Source organism: Stegodyphus dumicola, chromosome 2, assembly GCF_044657685.1.
Source record: "Stegodyphus dumicola isolate Sdum_Otavi_A_Nest chromosome 2, ASM4465768v1".
In the NCBI taxonomy this organism is placed as follows: domain Eukaryota; kingdom Metazoa; phylum Arthropoda; class Arachnida; order Araneae; family Eresidae; genus Stegodyphus; species Stegodyphus dumicola.
Window position 1 is genome coordinate 88,062,783 of NC_140769.1, and position 13,078 is coordinate 88,075,860.

The 13,078-nt window shown below is 32.3% G+C and overlaps 1 protein-coding gene across 3 annotated transcripts in view; it reads right to left on the reverse strand.

Moving 5' to 3' along the window:
* The window catches only part of Rich (Guanine nucleotide exchange factor subunit Rich), a 153,066-nt gene that overhangs the window by 56,552 nt on the left and 83,436 nt on the right, over positions 1–13,078 (reverse strand). For all 3 annotated transcript variants that reach the window (XM_085810847.1, XM_035353446.2, XM_035353445.2), the window contains exons 21-25: positions 12,754–12,857; positions 12,513–12,559; positions 5,918–6,042; positions 2,482–2,624; positions 1,479–1,613 (exon numbers count right to left, since the gene is read on the reverse strand). In XM_085810847.1, coding sequence (XP_085666973.1) covers positions 1,479–1,613; positions 2,482–2,624; positions 5,918–6,042; positions 12,513–12,559; positions 12,754–12,857 — 554 coding nt within the window. The remainder of the gene's footprint in view (positions 1–1,478; positions 1,614–2,481; positions 2,625–5,917; positions 6,043–12,512; positions 12,560–12,753; positions 12,858–13,078) is intronic.

The following is a 13,078-nucleotide window of genomic DNA, read 5'->3' on the forward strand; positions in this document are numbered from 1 at the left end:
TTCTTTTCAGTTCAGTACTGAAATTTTGTATACTGTCTTGTGTTTAATGTCCTTAGCAGTTTGAAGTGATAACTATTGTGATAACTACTGAGAAGAGTTGTACAAGAACTCTTGTGAAAAGTTTCAGAATTGTAAAGTGTTTCTTTAGGGAAAATAAATTTCATCAAGCTGTTACTGGTTCCATGTGCATTCAATCCACTATTTGCTGTTAGTATTTATTCTGGTCAGGTATGCAAAGTGTTTTGAGTGTTAATAAAAGGAAAAATGAACAAGCAGTTAAGAATGTTTCAAACATTCCACTTCAATCACAAAAGGCTACAAATCTCAGCCTTTGACACAAAGGCAGACAAGCACACACAGAGCTGTAGATAAAGGGCTACACATTCAGCAACAAATTTTAGTATCTCTAAGAAAAATGCAATTTTTTTCAACAAATAAGATCTTACAGAACCACATGAATGCAGCAAATATAATTTTAAAAGCAACATTATGAAGCTACGTGCAATGTGACATTGATAGAAATGTTCCGAATCTTTTTATTTCTGGATTTCTAACTAAAGTATTTCTATTTCATGCACATTTTGCTCAAAAACATAAATGCTTTAGAATAATGCTGTCGAGAGCTTAATCAAGCAAAGAGAAGAAAAATTATGATCAGAACCGTTCTTTGCCATTGTTGGTAATAATAGATTTTTACTTGAAATTCACAGGAAGCTTCTGATTGAAACAATAATATAGATATATACAAAAAACGTCTCATAAAAGTCGTGGTTAGTTATCAATTATGAAAAATTGTTGTTAGATTTACTCCTTACTGTCTTACCTGCCCTGATGGACTAAAATAATGACAAGATTTTAAAAGTTAATCCTTTTCTGTTCCTATGTTTCAATCTCCTAAACCTCACATCCATGAAATTTTAATGATCCAACTTAACACATCATCAACACCTTTATAACTACTCAGTCTTCTACTATGCTGCTTGCTACCTTCTTGATTTCAGAAAGCAAAACTACACTACTCTAAAAGAAGAAATGTTGATTTATGATGATAAATTGAAATTTGGAAGTATGATAACTACACACTATACAAAAGAAATAAACATCAGTTTAGACTATGCCTTTATCATAACATTCTTACTTTTACTTTATACTAGATTTTTTTTAAAGATTTATACATTATTTGATGTGATTCACAATAGGCTACTTTTGGGGTTTGGGAATACTCTAGAATACTTCTCACATAAATTAATCATAAAAGGTTTTTTTGGTGGGGAAGGGGGCTATTTTATTTAAGGAATAAATTTACTATAAAGCTCAACTTCCAGATAACAGGAAATACCAATATCTAACGAATGAATGCATATGCAATTTCTACATACACATAAGTTTCAATGAAAAATTTTAAAATGCAGTGCATTTATCCAGTATCTTATATGTATACATTTTTTTATTTATAAATAATTGAAAAATGAACATACCTCCCATTTTCCAGCTTCTAATGATGAGTCTAAAAGAAGAGTTGCATGCTGTTGACTTACAGACGATAATTCCAAGTTCTGTAGAATGATTAGATAAGAAGCAGCAGTATCAAGTTGGCCTTGATTAAGACAAGCCTGAGAAAAATAGTCATTTCAAATAAAAATAGGAATTTCCTTATTATTCTCATCCCTACAAAAAGTCCTCAACTCACTGGTAACTTTGCAAAATACTTGTTTATGGGTAATAAGTACTGTTCTGTTAATAAATAATTATAACAAGAAATGTAAGTAAAACAGAAATTTATATGGCCAACATTTACAATTTTACAGCCCATGAATAAGACTCAGAAAAATAAAGGATGTAAATCCACATGCACTCAAACACATGCATAGTATGCTCACACATGGGTTGGTTGGCTATTGTCAAATGTATACTCAAGAGTAGGCCAAAGACACAGTAATTCTATGAAATGTTGAAATAAGGGGTGTATGTTAGTCAGAAAGTACTTACAAAAATATATTATTCCATTAATATTCTAAAAATACATAAATATGCATCACATAATATCGAGAAAAAGACACACAGTATACTAGATATATGACAAGAGAGTTCATGCCTTCTAATAATACAAAGGTATATAATTAAGATTACGAAGCACTGTACCAAAGATGAATAAAAATGTATGCTTAAAATAATATCAAGATTTATACAGAAAATAAATAAATTTATTTAATCTATTATTTAAAATCTGAATTTACTACTTTATTATTATTTCATTCTCATACTTTTTACTATCACTACATTCTGGTCAAAATATTTTTAAATATTATCCATGATTACGTAAATTAGCACACCACTCAAATACAGCTCCATGCTACTTAAGATAATACAAAATCTAGAGAAAACTAAATTAATTGAGTTATTTAAAATACAGTGATTTTAACACATATTTATGTATTTTTTTTTATTGTTCTTTATTTTAACCTTAAAAATAACACTTACTTGAAACAAGTTCTTAGGGTTACCAACAGCTGAAAAGAGATAAGGCCATAATGCTAGTTCTGTCTTTCTTGCACATTGTACAACAGTTTGTAGAAAAACAGGAAATTCCTGAATAAAATCTATTATTCTAGGGAGTAAGGCATCTGAAAATTTAAAAAATGCAGTGTCAGAATACATGCAGATCAAAGTACATAATTATAAAAATAAAGAGCAAAAGATCACTTCACACTGAGGATCGAGATTTAAATGCAAAAATTCTAAAAAATTGCATTCACACATAGTAAAAAAAAAAAAAAAAAAAAAAAAAAGCACCTTTGCAGTTAGGGCTCAAATAAAAAATAACTAAAAAATGTTAAATACTTAAAATACTTTAAAAACAAAAAACATCCCAAACGAGAAATCTTTTTCACAAATGTAACATAAAATAAAAAATTAGTAACAAGTTTTAATTAAACTAAACTTAGTGATAAAATATTAAATAGAATTTAGTATCATAGATGGATCTAAATTCTAGTTTTATTCCTTAAGTAAAAGTATAAATGCATACAAATTCAGAATTTTTAGATTCCTGATTCATACAGAGAGTTTTAATTAGATGGGAAAATCTTGATCAGGAGAACACGTAGTTAAAAAATCATTACATACAAATGACAAAAGAAAAAATAATTAGTAAATTTTCATACTAAATACATAAGTAATTAAGTAGTTTATTAAAAAGTTAGTTTCTTGCATGCTTTATTATTGACAATTCCTTATACTAAAAAAGATAACTCTGCTTATTTTCATAATTTGTTTTCAAAACTCCTATTACATTCACTGCAATATGCAGTGGGCTGAAAGTGTTTGGCAGCACAATGTTTCAAGAAAATGTAACATAACATATATATGTGTTTCAAAATAAAACACATAGATTTCAATTTATCAATACATGAATTTAAGTACTGGTATTTCTCAGTTGGTTTAAATATAAAGTTAATAAAAAAAACAATAAATAATAATATAAAAACAAATTAATAAAAAAGTAAAACTTTGTATTCAGAAATACAATGATAATTGATTCACAGGTTGTCATAGCAAATAATTTCTAATTTCGACTATGCGTAATGTATGCTTTACACATGGGCGCGCTGAAAAAAATGTTTAATAAAGTCAACAAATAAATATTAAGCTTATATATATATATATATATATATTGCATGCAGATTTATATATATAAATATACATTCTATAGAACCCCCCCCAAAAAAAAAATCAACACACAAGAAGGAATCATCCAATTGCTTTGAAATTTCATATGCATAAATGTTTTGATCAAATATGGAAATGATTAAAATTTTGGTGTCCAGTGAATGAATGAATAGTACGATCTCCAGCTCATTGGAACTGTGCATCCAGCAGATGTATAGCGACTTCGATTTTGGATACCTTTCAACGATTGAAAAAATACCTCGCCGCAGGATTAGAGCTCGTTAAAAGCAACTGTCAAGAGCTTGAAAGAGGTCATATCATTGGATTGAAAGAGACAGGTCAGGTAAATTGGAAAATCGCTCGTCATATGAGTTTAAGTGATATGGTGATTAAAAGATACTGGCAAGAATGGGTAGACAATGGCAGATTTCAGAGTCAGGATGGTAGCAGTTGACCTAGGGCAACAACAGATCAGGAAGACAGAGTGATTGTCAGATCAGCTGTTACAGTGCCTGATTCATTGCTATCAACTATCAGATGTGTAACACACACACGAATGTCCACCATGACCATTCACAGATGGCTGATAGAGCAAAATCTATGCTTGTTATGCCACCTGCCCCTCATGCCTGCACACTAATGAGCCAAATTACATTGTCTGGCTCGATCAAGTTGGAATGATGCTGCTTGGGGGTGTATAGTCTTCAGCAATGAAACCCGCTTCTAATTGTGTTGTCACGATCATCAAAGACGTGTCTGGAAAAGCCCAAAGCACTATGCTGATCCTGCTTTCCCTACTGCATCTACACACTGCATGTCTAGGATGCCATTTCCATTAATAGCCGGACCCTTTGGTTGTCATTAGAGGCACACTTACAACACAGTGGTATGTTAACGACATTCTGACACCTGTTTTGATATTGTTCCTTTTGAAATACCCTGGCCTTATTTTTCAGCAAGATAATGCCAGACTACATATGGCAGTTGTTACTACGCATTGTCTTACAGCTTGTTAAACACTTCTTTAGCCAGCCAGTTCACCAGATCTCTCTCTCGTCAAACGTGCCTGGGATATGATGGGAAGGCAACTGCATCTACCAGGGAAAGGTTTTTGCATTCGACAGAGCTCAAAACGGATATTTTTGTTGAAATATGATACCTGAAATTTTTCGTGAGTACAATACTTCCTTTACTTCATACAAGGAAGTAAAAAGGGAGAAAATAAGCATTCTGGATTAATAACTTTTTGGTTCCTTATTTCCACAAAAAAAATTTATTTTCTTAAATACAATTTATGTTGTTCTTATATTTTTGCGTAGACGCATGCTTCAGTATGTTGGCTCATCCACCATGCAAAATAGAAAAACCTTACAGAAAATGGCATATATTGCAAATATAGTACATTCTCTTGATGAAGTAATACAAGGAAAGTCATCTGTATAGTGTTTTCAAAAAGTACATGAACATATTAATTCCACAGACCAAAGTTCACAAATCCTTAAACAACTTCAACAAGCACACAAACTTCACACTGCTTACCAACTCAAGGAATACAGAATACTCAGTCATGCTTTGTGATCATTGATTGATATGTGCCAGATGATTTGCAGCTGCACTTGATCTCACTGGAGAATCAGATCATGGTATTTTCAGATAAATCTACTTTCACATGCATAATGGTAGAAGTTGATGAAACCTTTTTTAAAAAATTGGAAGAATCACGGAAATCAAGTTTTGGGATTTAATATATATATATATATATATATTACGGTGAATTTTAAAAAAAATCTTGAGAAATTTTAGGAATAAGAGAAGGTTGAAGATATATGTCATAAATGGTGTTGTCATGAGTGTTGTAAAATATCAGTAGTCTCCCACCTTGAAGATCTGGCCAGGTTTTTATCACAGAACATCTAAAGTAATAAAAATCCACCTCAAGTATGTTAATTATGAAATTGATTTTGCTGAATAGCTTGCTAATAATGCCAAAATACTTTGTGATTATTTGTGTGGGAAATGATAACTGTGTGAAGGTTGTTTAAAGGAAAACTGGCTCAAATTTATATTACACATGCAGAAATTCATGAAAGTACCTATATGCCGTCCATATTCTACTGCCATGAATTGAACCTGAGATGAAACTAAAAGTATTATAAACATTTAAAAACCACTGATTTATTTACAAGATTACAGGTTTTATCACAAAAGAAAAATATATATGAATATACTTTTCTTGAACTACACCCACCTGGAATAGGATCTGAAGATGTAGCTTCTTCTTCTAAGATTTCATGTAAAAGAAGCTCTAGTGAATGAGGAAAATATGGTAGAGTTGAGCAACTTCGGGCAATTTCCCAAGCATGATAACCTAAACTACATAAAACATAAAATATTACATTGCAATCTGTGTAAAAGAAACTTTCATAAATAATAAATGCAAGCAGATGGCACAAATAAAATAAATAACAAAAAATCAGAATAAAGACTGTGATATGATATTTCTACAGCAACAAAGACAGAATGTAAAGTTAAAAATCACTTAATGCTTATTCTTTTACTACCATTACATCACAAACAAAAGTATTTTTCTTTTTAGAAATTTGCTACATAATCACAGAAAGTAACTTACATTTCAAGAAGCTACAAATAAGGCATAACTTTAAAATACCTGCCTTAAAATTAATTTCAAGACCATTAGCTACAAGGTGTGTTCAAAAAGTTCGGTGATTGGTCTCATAATTAAAAAATCGCACCGGTTAGGATCTTGCACTCATGCAGACGCAGTGAGAGAAATGTCATCTAGAGCCATCTAATGGCCATTTTACGACAGATAAGAGGAAGCGCACGCTATGAGCATTTTAACACAGTCAGTGTGACATGGAGCAATGCATAAACATAAAGTTTTGCTTCAGGTTAGGCAAAACAGCGACGGAGGCACATGACATGTTAGTGAAAGTTTATGGTTAGGAAGCAGTGAGTAAAATGTGTGTTTATGAGTGGTTTAAACGCTTTACAGATGGAAAGGAGGATGTTAAAGATGAGCCGCGGTCAGGGCGCCCTACAACAAGCACAACTCCAGACAAAGTGGAACGAGCTCGACGGATGCTTGCAGCAGATCAACGACTATCTTTAAGAATGATAGCTGGTGAATTGCAGATAAGCCTAGACAGTGTGAGCACCATTGTGCACAAACATTTGCATAAACGTAAGATATGCACCCGGTTTGTACCCCACTCGCTATCAGACGAGCAAAAGCAATACCAGATGGAAACCTCTGGAGATTTTATCGACATGTGTGACCGGAATCCGCAATTCTTGGAAGCAATAATTACAGGAGATGAGTCGTGGTGCTATCAATATGATCTGGAGACCAAGCGGCAATCCATGGCATGGTGTTGAACGTCATCACCCCCTACAAAAAAAAAAGTTGTTTGACACAATTCAGGATCAAGACGCTGTTGATCGTCTTTTTCGACAGTAAGGGTTTGATCCATCATGAATTTGTACCCGCGGCTACAACCATCAATGCGGAATACTAGGAGGGGGTTTTGAAACTGCTGCTACGCATATGCCGGATTCGGCCACAGTACCAGAATGGACAGTGGAATCTGCTCCATGATAATGCTCGACCGCACACTGCAATCTGTGTAACCCAATTCCTCGAGAGGCCGCAGGTTCCAGTTTTGGATCTCCCTCCATATTCTCCAGATCTGGCTCCCGTGGACTTCTTCCTATTTCCCTACCTCAAAGGAGTTCTGAAAGGCCAACACTTTTCCGACATTACTGAGATCCAACAATGTGTGACAACGGTGCTTTGAGCCATAGCGAAAGATGCATTTGCAGACAGTTTCCAACAACTGTACACCCGGTGTCAAAAGTGTATTGTTGCTAATGGCGAATACTTTGAAGGCCAGTAAAGCTATTTTGCTTGTTTCTCTTGTTTCTTTTTTTTTATGGTAAAATTCACCGAACTTTTCGAACACACCTTATATTAGTCTACATATCATAAATTTATATTTTTATAGCTTTCATTTTCTTTATAATATTAATTTGGGTGCAGTGACTTTGTTTAAATAAGTACCTTGATTTCAGAGCAGAAAGAATATTTTAAATGATTCAGGAAATTTTAGATTTGCCAGCCTGTTCTCATATGTGCATTTTGCAATGAGATACACATACATCCAAAATCCTTAAAAATGGAATTTCATAAAAAATAACTTTATGGCTGCCTAAAGTGTATTTCCATAAATTCTAGAAAGAAACTCATTGCAAACAATATATCAAGAAAAATGCAAATATAACATCACTTTGAATATTATAAAGCCAAGAAACTCATTTGTACTTATCTCATTTGTAAATGCACTCACATCTAATATACTACCACATTTACTGACATTATTTTTTGAATCACATGAATACTTTGGCAGAATCTCATCATGTTAAAGAAAGATAACGTGGATGTAAAAAAAAAAAAAAAAAAAAAAAATCTTTTCGAAGAAACTTTTTTGAATGTGCTAAACTATCAGTTATAATGCATGGGTACTTAGCACATTAATCGTACATGGTTAAAAAAAGTTTAGAATTAATTTTCTGAGAGAGATATTTTAAGAACTTTGAGATTTTTTAACTTTGTATTTTTGATAAAGTAAATCACACAACAGAGAACTCTAAATGAAGTTAAAAGTTTAACAGGACCCTAATACAAAGTACAGGTGTAAGGCATAGCCAAAGAAGAGACAATAGAAAAAAGCCTTAATGGAACTTTGGATGTACATGTTTTCCAAAATGAAAGTGAAAATAATATGCAGAAGTACCTGTAGAAAGATGACAACAAAAAGGATTGTACAATTTAATCAGCCTAAAGAATTGCAAATGCAATAACTGAAGAGTAGCTAATATAAAAGCAAGGACAAAGATGGAAATGAGCTACAGTGAGGAACTGAAATACATAGACAATCTACCCCATTATAGGAACAATGTAGATATGCCATATTTTTAGACCATACAGTGAATATTATCTAAAACTGACATCACAAATTTATATATAATAATGCCACATTTTACACAGTATTCATTATATTGCCCTAAACAATGCTAATCTGCAAAATAAAAGAAACACAAATACTTTTCTGGGGAAAACAAGGTGACAAATCAAACCAATTATTATTTTAATTAAACTCTAGCTTAAACAACACAGTGTATACTGATTCTTTAAAACATACGAAAAATTCATTTCTTACAACATACAAAATGTTTTTAATCACATGTAGTCTCAATTTTATCCATACATTAATCAGCTTGGTTAATTACAAGAGTTTAATACATATCTAATTTAGCTAATTATCATTAAATCAAATAATAAAAACTTAATACAAACATAAATTAAGCACATAATAATACATAAAAATAATCTATTATTTAGAAATACTAATTAAGTGTCAATTAAAAATAAAATACTGATACATGAAAATAGGCTTCAAATATTGATAAACAAATATTAATACAGAATGATGTAGACCTTAATTTTTAATTATGTATTATAGGAGTCTCATATCACAGAGAGTTTGTTTAATACAAAGCTCCATTCAATTCATATTAACAAATCTAAGGGCCTAGTAACTTTGAAAGTACCCAAAATAAAATCCTCTTCTGAACTTTCCACCATGAAAAAATTTATTCAGCCTTCATAAATTCAGGCATCTTTAATGAAGATATATATGGATGATTTGGCATTGTATGACTGAGTTTATATGATTGTTTGAGCTTACAAAACAACAATCTACTGGCTTAACCCTGCAATGGAGGAGCCGGCGTACAGAGTACGCCAATACCATCTTTTGGGCTGTAATTTTTAGACAACCTCTTCCTGAGCTTCCTCTACCCTCCTAGAAATATTCCATGAGTGCAATGCATATGATATTTCTGGTCAATCTGGTTTTTGCCTCCCTTCCGAAAGCAGTTATGGTGAACATGTCGCGTAGGCGAATGCAGTATGCCACTCCTCCAAGTATGCACAGAAAGAATATTGTACCTCCTGAAGATTATTTGCGCGTTTTGAAAGAACTCTCGGTTGATGAAGACTCCGACAATTTGGATAACGCATCTGATGTCGATGAATTGGAAGTCATCGAACATTCTAATCATGAAAGTGACTCAGAAATTGAGGGAAATGTTTCTAAACATCCTCATTTGCCTTCCTCAAATGATGTTTCCCCAACAAATGATGATTTTAGTGATGTTGAAAATAACATGAGTGATTTAAAATATGAGGACTTTTTTGTAAAAACAATTTACAAAAAGAAGAAAGTTGGAGGAAAGTTTCTGAAAAAAGAAAAGGAAACTTATAAGTGGAATAAATTTTCCCTGAAGAGCAAATTTGCCAGAACTCCTCGAAAAAATTTGATGAAAAAATATGCCCAAGTGCCAAAACTTGTGACGATATAAATGATGAGCTTTCTACTTTCCAGAAAATCATAAATACAAATATGATTGATGCTATCATACAATATACAAATATTTATCTCAAATGTAACAGGACTGCAGATGATCTCCAAAACGTCTCAAACAGAAGCTTGTATGATACTAATAGAGCAGAAATGTTGGCCTTTTTAGGAATTTTATTCTTAGTAGGGTGCAAAAAAATGTCAAAACTCAATTTGGAGGAAGCATGGGCAAAAGACAGTACTGGAATTGAAATTTTGCAAGGGGTCATGGGTCTCAAGCGATTCAGAAACCTGTGAGCTGCTATTAGATTCGACGATAAAGGCACAAGGTATGTGCGAAGAAAAACTAATAAGCTTGCTGCACTAAGGGAATTTTCTGAATCTTTCAATCAGAACTGTCAAAACTTTTATATACCAGGTGATGAACTTGCAGTCGAGGAGAAGTTGGAACCCTTTCGCGGGAGATGCTCCTTTATTCAATTCGTCCCCAACAAGCCCGCAAAGTACGGTCTGAAAATTTTTGCAGTTGTTGACTCACGAACGTTTTATACATTGAAGCTTGAAATTTATTGTGGCAATCAACCCCCAGGACCTTACAAGGCTTCTAATTCACATATTGATATTGTCAAAAGGCTAATTGATGTATACAAAGGTTCCAAACGTAACCTGACGACTGATAATTGGTATACAAGCTACCCGCTAGCTCAATATCTTCTTACCCACTTGTGAGCACGCTGAAAAAAAAATAAAAATAAAATTTCAAATGAATTCCAGCCATCAAAAACAAGTTAAGTCAGCAGTTCACTGTTTAGTTTTCAAAAGGATATGACAATTGTTTCATATGCAACGAAAAAAAATAAGTGTGTAATACTGCTCAGTACTTTATATAATGATGACGAAATTGACCAGGAAATGAATAAACCTCACATAATCTTGGATTATAACAAATGTAAAGGCAGAGTTGACACCATAGACCAACTTTGTAGTAATTTCACTGTCGCACGGAAAACCAAGAAGTGGACAATGGCAATATTTTTTGCACTGCTAAACGTAGCGGGCATAAATTTGCAAGTTTTCTTGAACTTCGCCAAACCTGATGCAACTATCAAGTTTAGAAGATATTTTTTTTTAAATCTAGCTACATCTTTGATGAAACCAATTCTTCAGAATCATCTGAAAATGCCGTTTCTCCTGTCGCATTCCAAAGCTATTATTAGAAGGCTGGTAACAACAGAAGTGGACAAGATGGCCGAAAGGGACGAGGAACAACCTGCATAAAAGATCAAAGGACGCTGCGCTGAGTGCGGTAGAATGAAGAATAATTACATGACTATAAAATGCTCTGAGTGTTCTAAGTTTACATGCAAAAATCATCTGGACAAGACAGTACAACTTTGCAAACAATGCTGCAGTGAACAGGGACAATCTGAAGAGGATTAAAGTAGCAAAAGGTTTTTAATTTTTTCATTTGTGAAATTTATTACTTACTGAACTTTTCTTTACGGAATATTTATAATTTGTAAATTTGATTTATGATCTTATAATTGTCATACAGAAAATTATACAGAATACTATATAACTTTAAATTACATTTCCAGTGCATCCATTTTTTAAATTAATTAAAAACTCATAATTTCCATCTATATTGCTTTTTTCTGTTATTCTTTTTCTTATATCGTTTTTACTATGATGAATCCCCTTATTAATGGCATGTATAAGATTAAATAATTTCAAACCCAAAGCAGAGGCTCGAAAAACGACCTGGCGTACTTCATACGCCGCCCCTCTAAAATTGTACCATATGCCAGCCCCTCCAGCTGAGGGTTAAATGCAGTCACTATTTTTTTGAACCCTTTTGATCTTCAAATTTTTACCTGCATCATGATTATTGGCAAATAAGCTTTTTTTAACACTATTAGTAATGATGCATCAGACTTAACAGAGCTATCCTATACTGCTCCATCTTTGGGATTTTATGCATACATTGTTTGACGTACCAGAAGAAACACTGATCTAGATTTAGAATCATATCAGTTTAAAATCATATAAAAAGTGCAACAATATTTAATAAAGAATTTTATGCAAAGTACATACAATATGAATCTGCTGTTAGGTCATGAGTGAAAAGCTAATTTTGAAACTTAAGAAATGTAAAAAGCATTGTGACCAATCCCCCTTAAAAGACTCATGGTTCTTCATTTCCACCTTAGCCTCTTCGCACTATATTTCGTATATTAATTCCATTCATCATTTTAAGCATTTTCATAATAGATGTATAACTTCAAAAAGATTACTGCCATACATGATTTTGAAAGCTCGAATAAACAGAGAACTTTTACTACGTTAATAAGATAAACTAATGAAACGTATTTGAAGAAAAAAAAAAAAAACTACACTCACTTTCTTTTCAATAACTGCCTTAAAATATGATGAAGGTATACTTGACTCTGAAATTAAAAAAAATAATAATAAAGCACAGGCAGATATAAAAAAGGTGCTTAAGTGACACTTTTTTAGGAAGAGGGATTGATTATCACTCTTCCTAAAAAAGTGTACAGAGGGATTGATTATCACTCTTACTAAAAAAGTGTACACTAAAAGAGTGTACAGTACAGAAACTGATACACATCAAAACACATACCGTACGAGAAACAATGGAAAATGGATGTTTGTCATAACTATCAACAGAGAGGAGAACAGTTTCATTTTCAGCACCTAAGATAACAGCATCTTCATATAATACAGCTGCAGTAAAATAAGAGAAATTATACATCAGAAAATAGAAGTCATAATTAGTACAATATGTAATACATGGCAATTTGAAAACTCTAAATAACAGTTTATAAAAGTAAGCAAGAAAGCTTAAAAGAAAAAGATTAATATTATGTAAATGTTATATTATTCTAAAACACATGAAAATTAAATCTAATGACTACTTCATTAGAATATAATATGTCTGAAATGTT